The sequence below is a fragment of the Egretta garzetta genome, unplaced genomic scaffold, assembly GCF_000687185.1.
Source record: "Egretta garzetta isolate BGI_Z169 unplaced genomic scaffold, ASM68718v1 scaffold39, whole genome shotgun sequence".
Classification (NCBI taxonomy): domain Eukaryota; kingdom Metazoa; phylum Chordata; class Aves; order Pelecaniformes; family Ardeidae; genus Egretta; species Egretta garzetta.
The window spans coordinates 1,963,445-1,981,679 of NW_009260945.1; the positions used below are offsets into that span (position 1 = coordinate 1,963,445).

General features: G+C 37.8%; 1 protein-coding gene across 1 annotated transcript; it reads right to left on the reverse strand.

Moving 5' to 3' along the window:
• Positions 1-1,883: 1,883 nt before the first annotated feature.
• CMC2 (C-X9-C motif containing 2) lies at positions 1,884-18,235 on the reverse strand. Its single transcript, XM_009647174.2, has 4 exons — positions 18,158-18,235; positions 11,095-11,231; positions 6,012-6,083; positions 1,884-3,889 (listed from the first exon to the last, which is right to left on the reverse strand). The coding sequence occupies exons 2-4, from the start codon at positions 11,173-11,175 to the stop codon at positions 3,815-3,817; spliced, it is 228 nt and encodes a 75-aa protein (XP_009645469.1). The 5' UTR covers positions 11,176-11,231; positions 18,158-18,235; the 3' UTR covers positions 1,884-3,814.

The following is an 18,235-nucleotide window of genomic DNA, read 5'->3' on the forward strand; positions in this document are numbered from 1 at the left end:
ACATTAAGAAATGCCTGACTGTTGAAGACCCATTATTCATGTGGTGTAGAGCTTTAGCAAAGTGTGTAACACATTGGAAATATTCATTACAATGATTCACAATTACAGTAGGCATAACTAACTTTTCAGCTGCATATTTTAGTTACAGTTATTCATATCAATCATTCCTGTGGAGTGTCTACCAAGACTATATTACTTACAGGGCTTTTCTGAGTACACCCTGATTTTCAGGAAGCTACACACACCTGTAAAATTCACAATCAACTCATCCCTCTGTTTGAGGGCAATTATCCCAACTGTTTGAATAACCAGTGGGGAATCAGATGGGAAAAAGCAAGTGGCTAACACTCACAGGACTACAGTCCTCTCCCAGACTGTACAGTCAGCTTAACTGAATCGAGGTTTTACTGCAAGGTCTAGGAACTACACCTAGTCCATAGTCTGCAACAAATGCCTCTGCCGTAATTCCTTGAGGGTCTTCCCAACTAGAGAGAAATGGAAAGACAAACAGTACATTCATAATCTATTAACACTCAGCACTGCAGCTGAACAGTAATACCAGATTCAAATCCTACTGTATAAAGGAACCATGTCGATACGGCACGTTTTGGCCCCTTGATGCCAAAAAGTCCAAAAACCAGGCAAAAGAAATGCAGGCCATACATGAGAAGAGGTATAAAATGGTATAAAAAAATAGTACATGAAAGCCAGTATTATATCAACTCTTTATCAACTTAATTATTAACTGCAAGAAAGCACAGATGAAGGTTAAATTGGATAAAGACTAGATGGTGATGCACTGAATTCTTATCTCCCCATCGGTATAGAGCCCACAAACACATACACAATAGGTGCTGCTTATGCTCTGGTATTGTGCTTGTGAGGCAAAACTGTGCTGCGCCAGGGCACTCACTGCAGATTAAGGGTGTCCTACATTAATTTATGGCAAGCTAGCCACTGAGCACTCGCTGGAGTATGTCTCACATTAATTTCCCCTGATAGACAACTAATGCTTCCAACTATTCCTAGTAGAATTGAGCACCAGTATAGAGATCTTCGCAGGCAGAGCTTAACACCAGAGCAAGAACTAGCACTGCTCTACGTACATTATACTGCTGCTGTTCAGCAGAACATCTTTCCTTCTACTGACAAAAAAAGAAAAAATGTCAGCATTTCATTTCCCAGCAAGAGGAATCGCACTACCGATAGTGTTACCAGATGTGTCTCGTAGAGCTGGAGGGATTTCGCTGGGTAGTTATCACTCCCTTGCTCTGCACTCCTCCTATCTGTGTATTCTATAGACTTCTGTTGCGCCTGAACACAGAAAAAACCTCACTGCTATGGCCAGGTCTGTATTATAGTTGCCTTGGTCCTTTCTGTTTATATTGCCCCCTTCACTTTCCCATGTGAAGTGCCCAAGAGCTTCTCACATTCTCTTGTTTTCTGATGCAACAGAAAATTCCACCAAATTTCTTTTTTCTTCTTACTTCAAGCAAGAAAAATGGGCAATATGCTTCTATAGACAAATGACATTAAATAAAGTGCCTTCTGAGTCCTTATAGATATGGTTTATTTCACCCAACAGGTCCCCTATTCACCACTCAGCTCACTTTAAGAAACAAAACCCCACACATTTACCATTTCACCCCTACCCTCTTTCTCTGTCAGATAAATTGGAAGTATTATTACACTAATATTTCACAGCTTCAGGATGAAATTAGCAACATAACCCTCTCAAAAAAAAAAAAAAAAAAAAGGAACAAAACCACAGGAATCAATGGGTGATCTCGTACTACGCTACTAGCAGGTAATTAACAAAGAGAAACAGAAGGATGAATATGATCATACTTTCACTAGGTAAACAAAGTTTATCTGTAAATAGATTTATTGCTAAATGTAGTCCAAAGTATCAATAGAAACTGTGCATGCCATTTGGTCTTCCATTCATTAAGCACATTGATCTTTGAAAATATGAATTCTGACTAATGAGCTGCGTTAAGTGGCTCTTGGATTCTGATTTTGTTGCCATTCTAGTGAAAGATCTGGACTCACAGAAGCTGATGAAAGAAAGAAAAGCTTCAGTCTTCTGCACTCAGCTATCAGCTTCTTAACCTAATCTCTAGGACAATTCTCCATTTATTTATTTACTTAAAGATTACAAACGGCACCAAATCCTATTTAAGAGCTTGCCTGAAGTAGATTTTCTCATCACAAATGGAAGAAGGATCAAGGATGCAGAGTTCCCAGTTAGGGAACTTCACAATAAAGTACCCTTCAAAAGTATTCTGAAGAGCACCGATAAAAAGACTGCACCACTTCCAACCACTCAAGTATTTAATTCAAATAATGCATCATTTACTGGTTCTCAGAAAGCAGACAGCACATCAAAAGATACAGGAACAATTGCTTCAGTTTTTCTTGAAGCTTTCACTGAAAATGTTTGTGGTTACGTTTTACCAATTTAACTGGGTCCACCCAGGTACTAAAAAAAAGTGAAATTATTCTATCTAATTGATCTTTCAAAACAGATCACAAAACACAGCTCTCTCCCAAAAACAGGGGCATGTACTAATTTCAAGACTGTCAACAATGGTTCTTACAACAAACCATAGAATTCCTTGTAGAATAAGCACCCTTTCTTCAAAAGGTTTCAAGACACTTAGTATATCTGGCTCAATAAAATCTATGTTTTTAAAAATAGTCTTTTGTTGCTAGGCAAAACAGAAAAGTCATTTAAAAATATGGTGAATCCAGCAGACACCAGAGAAGCAGCTCCATCACTGCACAAACCAACATATGTTTTAATATCAAATCTTCTGAATTCAGAGACTTGTTGAGGACTTCCTGCAGTTTGGCAGAAAATAAACAGCTCTTGTAGGCTAACGAGGCAACTTGGTTAGCACAATACTAGCTGGCTTGCCTAAGACAGGCAAGTTACACTTTCTTTCACTTCAATGGAAGTTTTCCTTCAACAACAATAGTCATAACTTGACTTCACCTTTGTACCAGAGTATGTAGAAAAACTATTTAGCTTGTATTTTTGGCAGCACTCCTCTTCAAAAATTGCTCAGCACACATTGTTTGTACTCAACAAAAATCAAGGCAATGCTTTGTGAATCCCTGGAAATGTTCCATTCTGAATTTCTAAAGCCGCTTGCTTTGAGTATGATGAACAAATTGTCTAACAGTCTACACTGTACATAAGGTTGGCAGGAGGGATTTTTAATCTTCTCAGTGGAAGATGGCAGTTTCATCATTTTAGCTCCCAATAAAAATACTAGAACTCCAATTATTACTTGATAGGAGATTTCCAATTTCAAGCCACACCTGTTTAAAATTTCTTTTTGCTAACTTATTTAACCAGTGTTATCACAACATTACAAAGAGTGATGGAAAAGGCATTCAGTGTTTTGCAAGAAGATGACACAAGAGATGAAAGAAAAACTGCTGAACACAAAGAAAGCAACACAACTCAACACAAGGTAGAGAATACAGCACCCTTGAATACGTAATACTCCACACACACCGATCCCTCATTACTTAACAATCACAACAAAACTATGCCAGAACAAAGACTTGCCATAATAGTTTTCTTTTAGAGGACAAAAATTAAGTTAAGTTGAGAGTGATGATTTATTGTATTTTATTCTTTTCTACATTGTTTGCCTTGCTGGGAATGAGTGTGCTTTAGGTGCGTTTATTTTTTCACCATTTCACAAACCACAGGCTGAGCACTGGTGATGTGAAAGAAGTATTCTGTCAACTTGCAACCGAGTGTCCCTACTGAGATGCAGCTGTCCAGCTACAGCACAGCTTACTTCTCTGAGTTTTTGTGAGCATTAATTAGCCTCCGTCGGTTCGCCTGGTTCCTGGCCCTGTTTTCTTCATACTGGAAGACAGATAAGGAAATTAATAGATCAGCTGCTATCATTAAACAGATAAATCAAATTTAAAAGTCTAGAGAGCGTTTATTACTCAGGAGCAGAAACAGTATCTTTGACAAATGCTTTAGAAATGCAGTTCTTGTTAACATCTATATATTGGTTCAATTTTGCTTTGAAATTAACATTTATTTGATTAAAATACATGTTTCTAAGTTTGAGGTTATTAAGCTAAAGAGTATTAGAACATTCTAATAAAGAAGATTCAGTTAATCTTATGGAGGAACTTAATTATACAGCCATCTTACGTACAACAGCTACACTTCATGCATGAACTAGAAAAAAGTTGCATCGGTGCTATTCTAGAGCACAGGTCAGGCTCTTTTCCTTTTAGAAGATACTGATTAATGTGTCTGCCTTCTGAACCATGAATTTGTCATCACAGACTTGGTCTATTTTTGATCCTGGGCATTAATTATATGTACAGATAAAGTAGTATATCAAGATGAAAGGAACAAAGGCAAATTTGGATTGAATGAGGGTAAGGTGTTTTGGGGTTTCTTATGGTTTAAAAAAGAAACACCACAGAGATGGGACTCCAGTGTAAAAGGGAATAAAGAAAGCCTTCATAGTTTAGATGCATAAGAAGACAAGGCTTTCAAATACGCCCCTGCACTAGCAAAAGACTGATGACTGAAAAGCCTAAATTTCTTTCATTGCAGCCAAAAGGAAAGAAATGAAAAATTAAAAATCATTGCATGATTTGGTATACATTTAATGAGAAGCAAATTATTCTTGGCCTTAAGTTAGAGCATATATTTGTTCAATTTTTTAATAATTGGTATCAAGAATAAACCCCAGGTAACCCACAAAGCCTCAATTCTCTATGGAATGTAATAAACTACTAAGGAGATTGATTTTTGAAAGGATTTGCAGTTTTTCACTCATTATACTGATTGGTTTATAACTGAAATAATGGCCTGGAACACTACTTAACATTTACAGAATGTTTAACTTTTTCCCATGACAATATTTAATTTTTCAATAACCCATGCTTTTTTTTTTTTTTTTTTTTTTTCTTCCCCTCTCCATATAGAACAAGCACAGTGGATCTTTGAAAGCTACATCGGTACCTATTCTATACTGTGAACAGCCCTTTAGGGGCTTCCTAGTAATGGCATATCAATGTAGTCATATTTTAAGGTGGCAGACAAATATAACCACTGAGAACTCCTTTTAATGTAAAGGCTTCAATGGAACAAAGAAAAATAAGATTACATAGGGAGAAACTTTACTTCCTTATTTTCCAAATCTGAGCTACAGTTTGGGGGCGGGGGGGAGGGGTAACAGTATTTGACACAAGCAGATGAAATTAATTCCCATAGACTGACAGATGGAAGAGAGGGGGCCCAAACTGTCCTAGCTATCATGCACTTGAAGTCTCCTTTTTTAGACATAATTGTGAAAATTATGTCGAAATCAGTAAGTACAATTTCAAGTTAAAAAGTGTGTGAAAAGTTCATTTATGTGTTCTGTCATGTAGGCACAACAACCACAAAATACCAGTGGATACTCTTCTGAAAATGTGCCCATTAGCTAGTTAATGTATGTGAACTCCTAGAGTCTTCCACCCCTTCCTATCTGCAGATACAGTACAGCAATGAGTAGGTCCTAAGCAGCAATATTTTCATTTAGGACCTAACGCAGCAACTCATCAAATAGGCTCAGTCAGCATAACTGACTTCAGTAATAAGTGTTACCCATGCAGAAGTGACCATTAGTGCTTTATATTCTATTCTGTGCAAATACCACTACTAAAAAAAAAGTCAAGAAAAAATCAGAAGCAACCTGTGAAGTGTCAGTTCCTATTTGCAATATTGGTTTGGTTACAATGTGTGTTTGCCTATTTTTGTATATCTAAAAATAGACCATGCCATTTGTTAAAGCCAGATTTTACCTGACAAATTTATCAAAAAAAGTTTAAATTTAGTCTCAAATGACCACTCCAGAATGTGCTTACCTTTCAAGGCCTATTTGTTGATTTGTACTACTTAGTAAAAAGCAACTCTATTTCTATCCCATGGACTTTTTTTTATTAAGCATTTAACTCATAGTAAATTTGTTTCTTACCTCTTTCTTTAAGCACTTCCGCATCTCACGGTCAATATCATTGCAATGGCCAAAAAATTTCAGAATGTTGTGCTGATAAGTTAGGGAGAGAAAAAAAATTTAAAATTCAAAGGTTTCTTCCTCTGAAGATCTAAGTTTCTTAGAAGTCACTTGCATTTTGCAACATATCCTGGTCTTCTTTTCCTTTTCCTTTTGTGAAAAATAATGCTTTAAGTTTTTTACTGAGTACCTAGAAGTTAGAGCTACTCCTGAACCTCATTTGAACCACTCCCACCTTGCTGAAAGTTGAAGGTACTCACCATGTTGTATAATCAGACTAAAATAGGATACCTAAGCTGAAGCTATAACGTATAAATGTGGAACATACATTTTATTGATTTAGGAATAATCAGTCTTACACCTTTGACTCACACTAGCTTGAATAATGTACAAAAAATAAATATTCTGAACTCCAGTTTGTGATATAGAAAGATGTGGGGGGATCTACAGGCATCCTGGAGGCAACATCCTCTGTGCTTTAGTTTTCATTATTTCTTCATGACCTAGAGAGGCAAAGGACCTGATGCTACATCATCCCAACCACATGAAGAATGTGTTGTTGGTCCAAAAGATGCAGGGACTAGGCTTATATGACTGAAATGTTAGAAACAGTATAAAAAAATGGGGGATTAAGTTTGTCCAGGTCTTGAGGTTAATAAATAAGATGCATTTACCATCTTTATGACACAGCTCAACTGTGGACCTCATGCATACTGAAGTGTTACTTAGTTTCTGAAAAACTTCAGGTATTTTCCTCGCGAAGGCATTCCCCAGCTAACCTGATGATATTCACCATAAAAATCTGTCTGATTTCATATTATCAGCCATCAAATCACTCTCAGAATGGATCCTTTTAAAAGAACTGCTTTCTCAGAGTAATGCTTGCTAACATGCCACAGAATCTCGTAGCAGAATCTGGTAGCAGAGCATCCAAGCAATACAGAAGACCTGAAGGAGTGGAGGTTTTAAGTAGATATTTACAGCTATACGATCAATAGGGACAATTTGTCCAATCTCTTAGAGAACTAATGAATTAAAACCAAAACAACATGAAGAACAAAACAGATGAGAAGGAAGTCACTTCTGTATTTCAGAGGGAAACCTATGTGCACATCTGTAGCTGATGAGCAGCCAGATGGATTTATACAAGTAATACAGGAACACAATTAAGAATTCAGTGGACAAGATTTCAGCCAATAGAACATGACTGAATGTAGGAGTGGGTTAATAAAGATTATGACAAACCCTTAACTATAGCAGTGCTATAATTAGCTTGTTTATACCTCTCTGCTTTATAAAGGGCATCAGATGACACTCTGAAGCAGTTGTATGTGATAAATGGCCACTTTACTGCAAGCTGATCTTGCTTTTACAACATTTTCATTTTGGCTAATACAGATTTAGTTTTGTATTCTATTCCCATACCTGCATGTTAAATTTCAAGGTGAGTGCTCACATTTCAAGCTAACTCCACTCTTCCTAGTGCATGTAGTAAGTTGAATCTACATTTATTTATCCAGATTCCTAATCTGTTAACTTTTTGGCTCAGATTATGATGAAAAAAGAATCAGTTTCTAAAAAAAAAAAAAGTTTTACTTCTGTTACGGTGATATGACTGCAAGACAATACGCATTTCTTTCAGCTGCCACCTATAAAAATAAGTTTATAAAGCATGTACTTGGCACCAGATGGAGTTGTAAAAAAAAAAAAAATATATATATCAACATAATGACATCAGATAGGAATCCCATTAACCTCTTCTCACTAAATGTAAAACTTGACATAATGGGCAGGTTCTAGACTAGGAATAAAGTAAATCAATGCACACACAGGACACCCAATTAAAAAATAATGCTTTTCATCCCTCAGGAATATTGATTTAAATTGGAGATGAAGGTTCTTAGCACATTTTGGCATTAAAACAAAACAGCAGGTAGTCACTGATAACTGATTAAGATCACTGACTTTTCAGATTTCACTGACTTCAATTTTAAACAAATATTTTGATACATTCTCCTTCAATTTTAAACAAAAAGGTATTGCTTCCTTTTAACTGAGTGTGAAAGAAGCCATCTTCACCCTTTCTGTTCTGAAACTACTAGCACAGATACCCTCTCACAGTTGAGCACAAGACTGACAAAAGTAATTCCTCTTCATGTAAAGATCAACTTCAAACAAAAGCAAGAGAATATAACCCTGTGCATGACTGCATTATTGCTGCTCCTAGCCCCTTCATAAGTCAAATTGGCAATAGATTCCTTTGAATCACTTGCTGCCAAGGAATTCAAGTACACCTCTTAGTTCCAGTTCCCTCTTAAACTCAAGGCAGTCTAATAACCTATTTTATACAAAACACCTATGATACTTATATATTAATATTCATTTCTATTAAAAAAGCAAAAAAAGAAACCAAACAAAACCATTACTTTCAAGTAGTAAATAAGTATTTCTGGATTCTCTAGTCAAAGCATAGAAAGCCCAACTATGTACGTACCAAAAAGCAGGACAAATCTGAGTGTATTTTCTTTCCTGATGGGATTTTTCACAATTGGCCAAGGCCAACTGTATGAGGTTCAATAAGACCAAGTGCCAGGTCCTGCACTTTGGTCACAACAACCCCATGCAGCGCTACAGGCTTGGGGAAGAGTGGCTTGAAAGCTGTCTGGTGGAAAAAGACCTGGGGGTACTGGTTGACAGCTGGCTGAATATGAGCCAGCAGTGTGCCCAGGTGGCCAAGAAGGCCAATGGCATCCTGGCTTGTATCAGGAATAGTGTGGCCAGCAGGAACCAGGAAGTGATCGTGCCCCTGTACTCGGTGCTGGTGAGGCCGCACCTCAAATACTGTGTTCAGTTTTGGGCCCCTCACTACAAGAAAGATGTTGCATTGCTGGAACATGTCCAGAGGAGAGCAACCAAGCTGGTGAGGGGTCTGGAACACAAGTCATACGAGGAGCGGCTGAGGGAACTGGGGTTATTTAGTCTGGAGAAGAGGAGGCTGAGGGGAGACCTGATCGCCCTCTACAACTGCCTGACAGGAGGCTGTAGTGAGGTGGGGGTCGGTCTCTTCTCCCTGGTAACAGATGATAGGATGAGGGGGAATGGTTTGAAGCTGCGCCAGGGCAGGTTTAGGCTAGACATTAGGAAAAACTTCTTCACTGAAAGGGTTGTCAGGCTCTGGAATGGGCTGCCCAGAGAGGTGGTCGAGTCCTCATCACTGGAGGTATTTAAAAGAAGGATAGATGAGGTGCTTAGGGACATGGTTTAGTGGTGGGATGGCAGGGTTAGGTTAAAGGTTGGACTCGATGATCTCAAGGTCTTTTCCAACCAAAGTGATTCTATGATTCTATGAAAAAATAATGACAACATTTTAATTTTATATTGCCTATAGAAGTTTTATTCTCCTCTTAACTGATAGTCATTTTATTTGGCAATCCTTTTGATACTATAGTAGTGTACAAGGAGAGTCTTCTCACTTAATTCTAGCTACTGAAAACTTAGCTACATTACAACATTATTTTTAAAAAAATCAACTAAAAAAATAAAAAAAAAAAAAGAAGGTTTCTACAATCTCTCAAATTACCTACAGCATTTTTAGGCAAATTAAAATTTTAGGAGTCAGAAGAAAAGCAGAACTCTTATACTTAATACAGCTTTTAGTTCTAAAGCTTGGGGGTGTTCTGTACAAAGAACTTTGTATCTTAGGTTTAAAAAATTTAGACAGTGCATAGGAACAGACAGGCAATGGTATGGGAAGTACCAGCTATGAGGTGGCATCAACAGATTCCAGTGTGCCTACATTTCAAGATACTGCACTACAAGCACCAACAAAAAACAACTAAATGTTGCTGAACAAACCCAATACGGTACACTCACTGAAAGTGAATGTTAGTGTTAAAACTCTGGTCCCTTCATTGTTGTAATTTAGAAATCTTAAGAAAATGTGGTACCACAGAAGTTCTTTTATGTTAGTTTAGCTACTTTAAAATCTGCAAAAATGTTATCCTTCTTTCATGCAAAACATCTTCTCTCATATTTTGTGTCTTACCAGTCTTGTTTTAATTTCTGTAATGACTTTTGCAAAGAAAAAAACTAGAATTCTGCTCAAAACAGTAAAGCTAACATATGCATTGTCTTAGAAGTATACACATCACATCTGAACATCGAGGTGAAAATATTGTAGATTGCATGTAATGGTGTAAACCATTGTTTTCACATTCATATTCAACATTTAAATATATTTTTGTCTCAGTGGAAACTACAAAACTGAACTTTTTATGCACTAATACAGAAATATGTCTGTACACATCTATTTAGAGTATATGAGAGAACTGGGAAAATAATTAACAACATTGCAGCAATGCTGTAGATAGCTTTCATTGCAGGGGCTGACTCTTCTACATTTAGAGGTTTGCTACAGAGCAAATTAAAAAAAAAAAACAAACAAAAAAGGTTTTTAAATGAGTAAGACAAAGATTCTATCTTCCTGAAGCAATGAAAAGCCTTGAAAAGCCTGAAGACTATTTGGCATTCTACATCCTTGGGTAGGTGCCTATTAAGAAGACGGAAGTCGAACAGTAATTTGCATTTAGCTCTCCAAGCACTGAATGTAAGGCATGCTGCATGCCCGGATCCCCGTCACATCATCTGCTTATAAATAGACTGAAGCATCTGCCCAGTGGACAGCTGGAATATGGAAATGCTGTGAGCATACAAAAAGAGGGCATTTGAAGTTGCTTTTATTATTGTTTTCTGAGGGAAACACAGTGCCAAAAGGTGCAGAAGTTATTTCAGTTCTTAAAATTGGTCCATACTTGTCAAGCTGTAGCACAGGAAATTTTAAAACACGTTTTATTTCCTAAAGAAATCACTGGCAAAATTTTACACACAGTTGTCAGGTATCTCTTCAGTGAAAACGTACTAGCTACGTTTCATGGGTGTTCTGCCTAGAGGAGGTTTTTCTCTCTATGATCATATAACATTCTCACTAATTTATCTGACACTCATTTCCCCAACCCACTCTTTTTCTCTGCTCAAATCTCCTTACCTCCGTGTGACACTTCTTGAGCAGACTGATAACTAGGTTACATTCTTCAGTGTGCAGATGAGGAGACAGGTCTGGATGCATCTTTAGTTAGGGATAATTTTAGTAGTACAAGGACAAGAATCTGAGAAAACTTCCACCTGCCAACATTAAAATAGTAAAGTATAACTAGAATGTTTGAGTTAACCACTTCAGATATTATCACACAGTATTATTTTAACAAAAGATATTTTCGATCAAAATGCAGCTTAAGAGGTATCATTTATATTACATGGTCAAAGTAATTAAAACCAGCACATGTCTTTTCTTCTACACAGCCCAAATGTTAAAATTTAACTAGAAGTTTATATTCTTTGCTATCATGGACATAAGCACCCATTTGGGATTTTAATTTTCAGGGACTCCCTAGCAGCATTAATCTTTCTTGAACTGCAGATTATCTTTTCACTTTCCTACTTCAGTCGTCTTCTTCCTAGCTTTAAAAAAGCTGAGTATATGTACTTTTCTTTCTACCTTCCTCAAAGATGGATCAGAACAGGAAGCATAATGGCATTTCATTACATCACTCTGAGAACTGGCATCTTTTTTAGTTATCGACATGCTTTTCAACAAATCCTGATCCAAAGCATTGACGATGCTTTAAAAACCAGTACTTATATCAAATCACTGAAATCAAAACAGTAATTATTTTTTTTTAATTATGCCCAATTGGAATGTCCCTTCTTGCAACTTCACATTGTTGCTTCTTGCCCTTTCACTGTGCTCCTCTGAAAGGCAGCTGGATCTGTCTTCTACATGAACCCCCCACTCCTTCAGATAGAAGACAGCATTTAGGTTTCCCTCAAGTCTTCTCTTTTGAACGCTAAAGCAGCCTAGCTCCCTTAACCTCGCTGCATACACCAGCTGTTCCACCCTCCTGACCCCCTTAGTCTCCTCTTTGCTGGACTCGGGTTTTTTTTATCATCTCTGTTAGACTGTGGGACCCGGAGATGAACACAGTATTTCAGATGTGCCCTCAAGACTGCAAAGAAGAGGGGAATAATATTAACTGCCCTTGACCTGCTAGCTACGCTTCTATCACAGCCCAGTATGCTGTTAGCCATTGCGCCACAAGGGTGCACTGCTAAATCACGTTTTAACTTCATGTCAACCAGTACCCCCAGGTTCTCTTCTACAGGGTTCTGTGGGGCAGGAGCAAACTTCATTCTAGAAATAATTTTTTTATATTACCTCCCATTTAAAAAAAGAAAAAAATATTCCCAGAAGTAATCTTTACGATATTTTGTTGAAAAGGATGAAAGCATCATATGATAGCAGCTGAAATAAGCTTTGATGTGGAAGATCACTTCACCAGGGAGGGAAGAAGAAAAGTCCAGTTCATACCAGGACAAATAGGCTTATCTTGGCAAAATTCTACTTGTATGACCCATACTGATACTGAATTAAAGAGATGCCTTTTTTTGTTTGTTCCCTTAGTATTTTGTCATTCCCCCTCCTCCAAAAGTGATCACCTTTCTAGCTGCAGTACATCAGGCAAATACCACTACTACTTGTGCTAAGTAGCCATCACTGTTTTAGCACTCCAGCTCAATAGACAAGCTAAACATTAGTAGCCAGTGGTCAGATTTTAGAATTGCAAAATCCCAATATGCAGCTGCAGTGCTGGCAGCTATAATCTACGCTGCTATTCCTAGAATACTCAAGTAATATATTTGTCTTGAAGAGGTATGTACACTAATTTACTCAATATTTCCCATCGTGTTCAGCTTAACAAGAGTTACATTCCCACAAGCAAACTAAATTTTAAAAACCCAAACAGATTTAAAAGCCTCTTGAGACCTATGAGAATACGTTCCACATAGTGTTGCAAACACATGTAGTAATTTCTTTCAAAAAACTTCCCCCATACTATCTGGAAGTCTAATATTGAACTACGTATACTCTTAGCACAGAAGTTGTTGAATACTCTACAAGCTGCTTAAGCATTATATTCAACAAATTAACAAATGAACCTTTAGAAATATGACAGCAGGAGCATGACTGTAACAGCAAAGTGATTAAGAACCCTGCTGCGTTATTGCCACCAGCTTTTGATTGCATGCCACACAAAGTCAATATGTTTTAAATGTATCAGTAGATTTTTTTTTGATAGCACTAGAGTTAGCATTCCCTTGACAGGGTGACCTGCTCAATGACTGCACATTACTTTAACATGTGTGAACCCAGCTGATTATTAAATCTCTTCATCATTCAGCCTCCGACTGCTCTTCCTAAAATTGTCACCTGAGCTGGCTGCTTCAGAAGGAGAACACAAGACCAGTGCCCTAGCGAAATAGGTAGCACGCATATCAGCACAGGCCAGAAAGTCAAAGGGAGCATTTCAAGGAAAGATTCATTATTTCTAAACTAAGATTAGTAATCACTGCCATTGTTTACGAACTTGTTCTCAGATAAAGCGGATGAAAGCTATCAATGGCACAAATAGATAGGTGACAGTGTATTTCATCAATTAAAAGCCTTTTAATGACCCAAATGAATTTTCCAGTGGCACCTCTTGCAGGACAGATGCTACAAATCAGAGGTCCTAACTGTCACACCAGTTCATGTATCAGTACTCCTGAAATTCATTTTCAAATAACATTCAATATTTAAATCTTTCAAGTTCAATTACCAGATACGGTACTTTGCTCATGTGAGCTATGACAGATTAAAGTAACAAAACGTCTTACAGTGGTCATGGAAGGCTTAACTGGAGCCTTTAAGTACTTTTGAAGTTCATCACTGAACAATCTTATCAGTGCTCAATATTATGTTTAGGAGTGTCAGATTAGACACCAATCTATAAATGATCAGAGAAGGCTAAAATATTTTTGCTGGAGGGGAATGATTGACAGATGAAAGAGTTTCAAGAGTAACAAAAACATGTATGAAAAAAGGACAGGATAAGCTACTGGTTTCCTTAGGTTTTTTTTAATAATATTCTTATCTAAAATAAAGATAACAGGTTGCCATCTTACCAGAATTTAAGTCCTCATGGGAAGAAATTTATATAGGTGGTAGCCCATAAGGAATCTAAATATGAAAAAATGCTGGAAAAAAAATTTGCAGAAAAAGACTGGGAATAAGCAATGTAAATTGCTCCAAGAAAACTACTAACAAATGCTGGATAAAGAATGTCAAGGTAAACATGCAACTGCGGTAGAAGAAATATTAGCAGTAAAGTAGAAGAACAGTATTAAGAAAATACAGGAATTGCTTTAGGAGGAAAATGGACTGCAAAATGCTAAGCAAACATTAATATATGAAGTGACTATTTGAAGAGAAGTGTTTAGATGAACTCTTAACATAAAGGCACTGACATATTTCACTGGGCTGCACAAAAATGGTCTGCCCTTTAATGTGTTTCATATGAGATTTTGAATTCTGCAGAGTTTTTCCTTCACGGTTAAAAATTACACTACATATGTATCTAAATGATTTAATTGAAATGCTGTAAGAACTAACTGCAAATTTCTATAAATTATTAGTCTCTGAAGGTAGAGGACATGGATGCAGATGACTGATCTTTAAACTCCCTTAACCTGTTTCTAAATCCATGCTACCCTTCAGGGAAAACAAAGAATTAAGAAATTGTCCGGTTCCAATATCACCAATATCACATTCTGTGTATCTATCTATATCTTGAAGTAGGGAAAATAGGGGATGATAGCTTTATGGTTTCCAACATAAAACCAAATTTCTAAAAAAAAAAAAATATCAAAAGTGTAAACTTAGAAATTCTCCAACAATGATACTAAATTTCCAGTGCTAATATATTTGTTTAGAAAAATACTTACAAGACAATTCTTTGCATAAGCAATCCTGGATACTAAGCACTTCAAATTGCTAAAGATTTCCTAACAGGAATCAACATACAAGTTATCAAGAAGCGACGCTCATCCCTAATCTGAAAGCCTATCTATACACACATTCAATTCATTAAATATTTAATATTAATGTGCAAAAGGCACCTACATGTATAATGGAATTCACACTAAAACTGCAGATACCTAGCAAGCAGGCAGAAACCAAAAGACTGTCCCAAAACAGCAGGCAAGAACACTGTGTGCATTTCATTCACACTCCTGTTAGACACCAAAATCCAGGATGAAGTGCCTTATTCTCTCCACTTGCTAATTTCTCCTCCTGACCTCCTTTTGGGAAATAGCAGTAAAAGGACCTAGCCACGTGGAGAAAGAAGGGGGTTGGTACATTCCCACTTCTTTCCCAAATGAAGCATGAGATCAGCATGTCAGGAGTCCAGAGAGGTTCCTTCCTTCTTTTCTAGAATCTCCCATAAAGATGAACTAACCAGTTCCTTGATGCAGAAGGAAAAATAAATTAGTTTGCTGTAGTCTCGCTGATTAGCTTAATGCTTAATATTTCCATGTTTGGGGAACAACAATGAAAGAAAAGGTTTAAATCTAGATAATTGTTTTCCTAAGATGCTTCTTCCATATTTCGTTAAAACACATTAGAGTATTTCTAAACCAAATTTTGCTAATTTTTCCATTTAAAGTTGCACACAAAAGTAACTGAATTCAAGTTTCTGAAGTCAATAATAATAATATAAAATGCATGAATTCACATATTGCTCCGAAAAATGACTTAAAGCAAAACGCAAATCCTTGTTTATCAACCCTGAAGATGAAAACCTGCATCTGAGCATCTACACTGCTAATCATTAGGCTCCTTAATCAGAAATATAGAGCTTGCTTTCTACCGTACTACAAAACACACGCACCTTTGCTGCATACACTCAAATAATACCCACAAGGCGGCAGCACGACCACGCAAACGAGAACACATACTAACAGAGGGAAGGGCAAACATACCTGCCAATTCCTACACAGCTTACTCCCCACGTGTAACGTTTACTTTTGCACTTCATTTCACTGTCTAACTGGAGTAAACCCAGCCATTTTGGTTTTAAATGTAACGTTTACTTTTGCACTTCATTTCACTAACTGGAGTAAACCCAGCCATTTTGGTTTTAAGTTCTCAGTTAGATAGCATTGTTCTGTTTGGCTTTGGAGAAAAATACTTAGAATCCCACCAGCCTGTGTTTACTTGAATCACGGGGCATTTTCAGTAAGATTATACAAAGTTTTCACATAAAAAAGGATTTGGCTCCACAGCTAACTGGTTGGTGTTACCTGAAGATATCATTCATGTCACTTCAGCAGAACTTCTGCATTCCTAGTAGTATCTTTCATACACAATTTATAAATATTTCAGTGGTAACACCTTAGAATACTCCAATCAGTCATCCAGTGAAGTGAGATGATGAACGAACGCCATTTCAAAAAGCCTAGGGAACTCTGCACTAAGGACTGTTTCTAGCTTTTAATAACATGGTTAACATCTTCCAGATCAGGATATTAAAGTACCATTCTATGCTGCTATCCTTAAGGTTGTGGTTAGGCACACTGAGAATGACCCCTAACTTTCCAACGTTTCCAAGAAATTTAGCCAGACAACTTCACTTTAATAAACCAAGTTTAGCTAAACCTTATAATAAGAATTAGTCACACCCTCTTGAACTTCAGTCTTGAAAACTATGCACTAGTTCTCCAAGATTACGTATTTGGGCGGGGTGTGTGTGGATAATTTAGATACTTACCTATAAAGACTTGTAAACAGTAAGAAAACACAAAAGGGGGAGGGAATTATGCCTACTTTTAAAATGTTTTTATATTATGTAGATGGCATTTACTTTCCCTGAACCTAAAGAATAATAATTTAAAAAACCCTTTGACAAATAAGATTCATACTGATTTAATCTGTCTTTTTACATGAACACTTTCTGCCAACAATTCAGCATCCCTCACATCAGCAGAATGAGCACTCACCTGCTGCTTTTAGTAGCATCTGATAAAACTACATCATACCTGATTTCATACTTCGTAATGCAACTTAAGGCGTTAGTGCTAATGAATAAAGCAAGTTGAATGCCAACTTGAATATCAAGTGATTTCTACAGTTTTATTTCTGGCTAAAGTAAATGATCAAGTAAAGCACAACAGAGCATTTTCACCTCATGGAAATTATTTAAGGCCATATTCATACAACAAACATCAGCATAGTTAGGGGACAATTAGTGGAATACTTTTATTATAATATGCAGCAAGTCACACTGCACAATATAGCATTATATCACAAAAGATTACTGAAGCAAACTCTTCTTATTCCTGCTATGTCTATGAAGACAAAAATATATAGTCAAGAATGACAAGACCCAGCCAGTTTCAAAGTAAAGCATGCTGAAGATGAGGTGCTGTCATCAAATTTCTGTTTTGCAAGCTGCTCTTGTACTTCAGCTGCATCCACCAGACCTGGCTTCATTTCATGACCATTGCATTCATTTCCGAATCTAGCAGATAACACTAGAAATTTAGTACTCCTAGCAGAATTTTCTTGCTTACTGTAGAACTGCTTTTCCTCTTCTGAGAGAAAGGGATCAAGAGGCTTATGCTCCCCTGATGGAAAAGACGGAACCTCATCCCTTGAGCAGCGAGACCCCTCAAGAGAGGGGCACATAGCACTTGGCAGAAAGTAAACACTGTTAGCGGAACACTGCTTTGCTATCAGGTGGAAGGGGCTGCTACACTGTTATCAATCTGGAGAAGAGGCCCACTGAACTAACCCACGCTGTTTTCAGTCTGTAACAGTTTCCCAGCGAGTGCTCCCAAGAGTCCTTAGAACAGCGATGGGATAGACACAGCCACAAGGACAAGCAAGCTTACGGCAGCCGCAATGGAGAGCCCCGTGTTCCCACTCAGAACAGCCCTTTCAAAAGCCCTCCTTGAGCCCTGAATGAGGACGCGAGGTGAGCAGAGGGTCCCAGGAGCCGGCCCCGAGCTCAGGCAGAGCACGGCACGGCTCCCCCTAAACCAGGCAGCGGGGCGGGGAGAAGAGGGCGGCGGGGAGGGCACCTCCCCACACACCCCCTTTTTTCCTTTAGGGATAGAAAGGAGGAACGCGGCCCGCTCGTGTCTGGCCAAAGCCTCCCCTCTCAGCCACTTTCTCCAGTCCCGAGAGGAGGAGCCCAGCCAGGCGAGGCCGGCACCGAAAGCCAAGCACCAGCCGCGCGGGGCCGGGAGGA

Excerpts from the sequence above, each read along its gene's own strand:
- CMC2 (XM_009647174.2), bottom strand. The coding sequence starts at position 11,175 with ATGCATCCAGACCTGTCTCCTCATCTGCACACTGAAGAATGTAACCTA. Across the intron at positions 6,084-11,094 it reads TCAAGAAGTGTCACACGGAG|CACAACATTCTGAAATTTTT; the intron begins GTAAGGAGATTT and ends CTAACTTATCAG. Across the intron at positions 3,890-6,011 it reads GGAAGTGCTTAAAGAAAGAG|TATGAAGAAAACAGGGCCAG; the intron begins GTAAGAAACAAA and ends TCTGTCTTCCAG.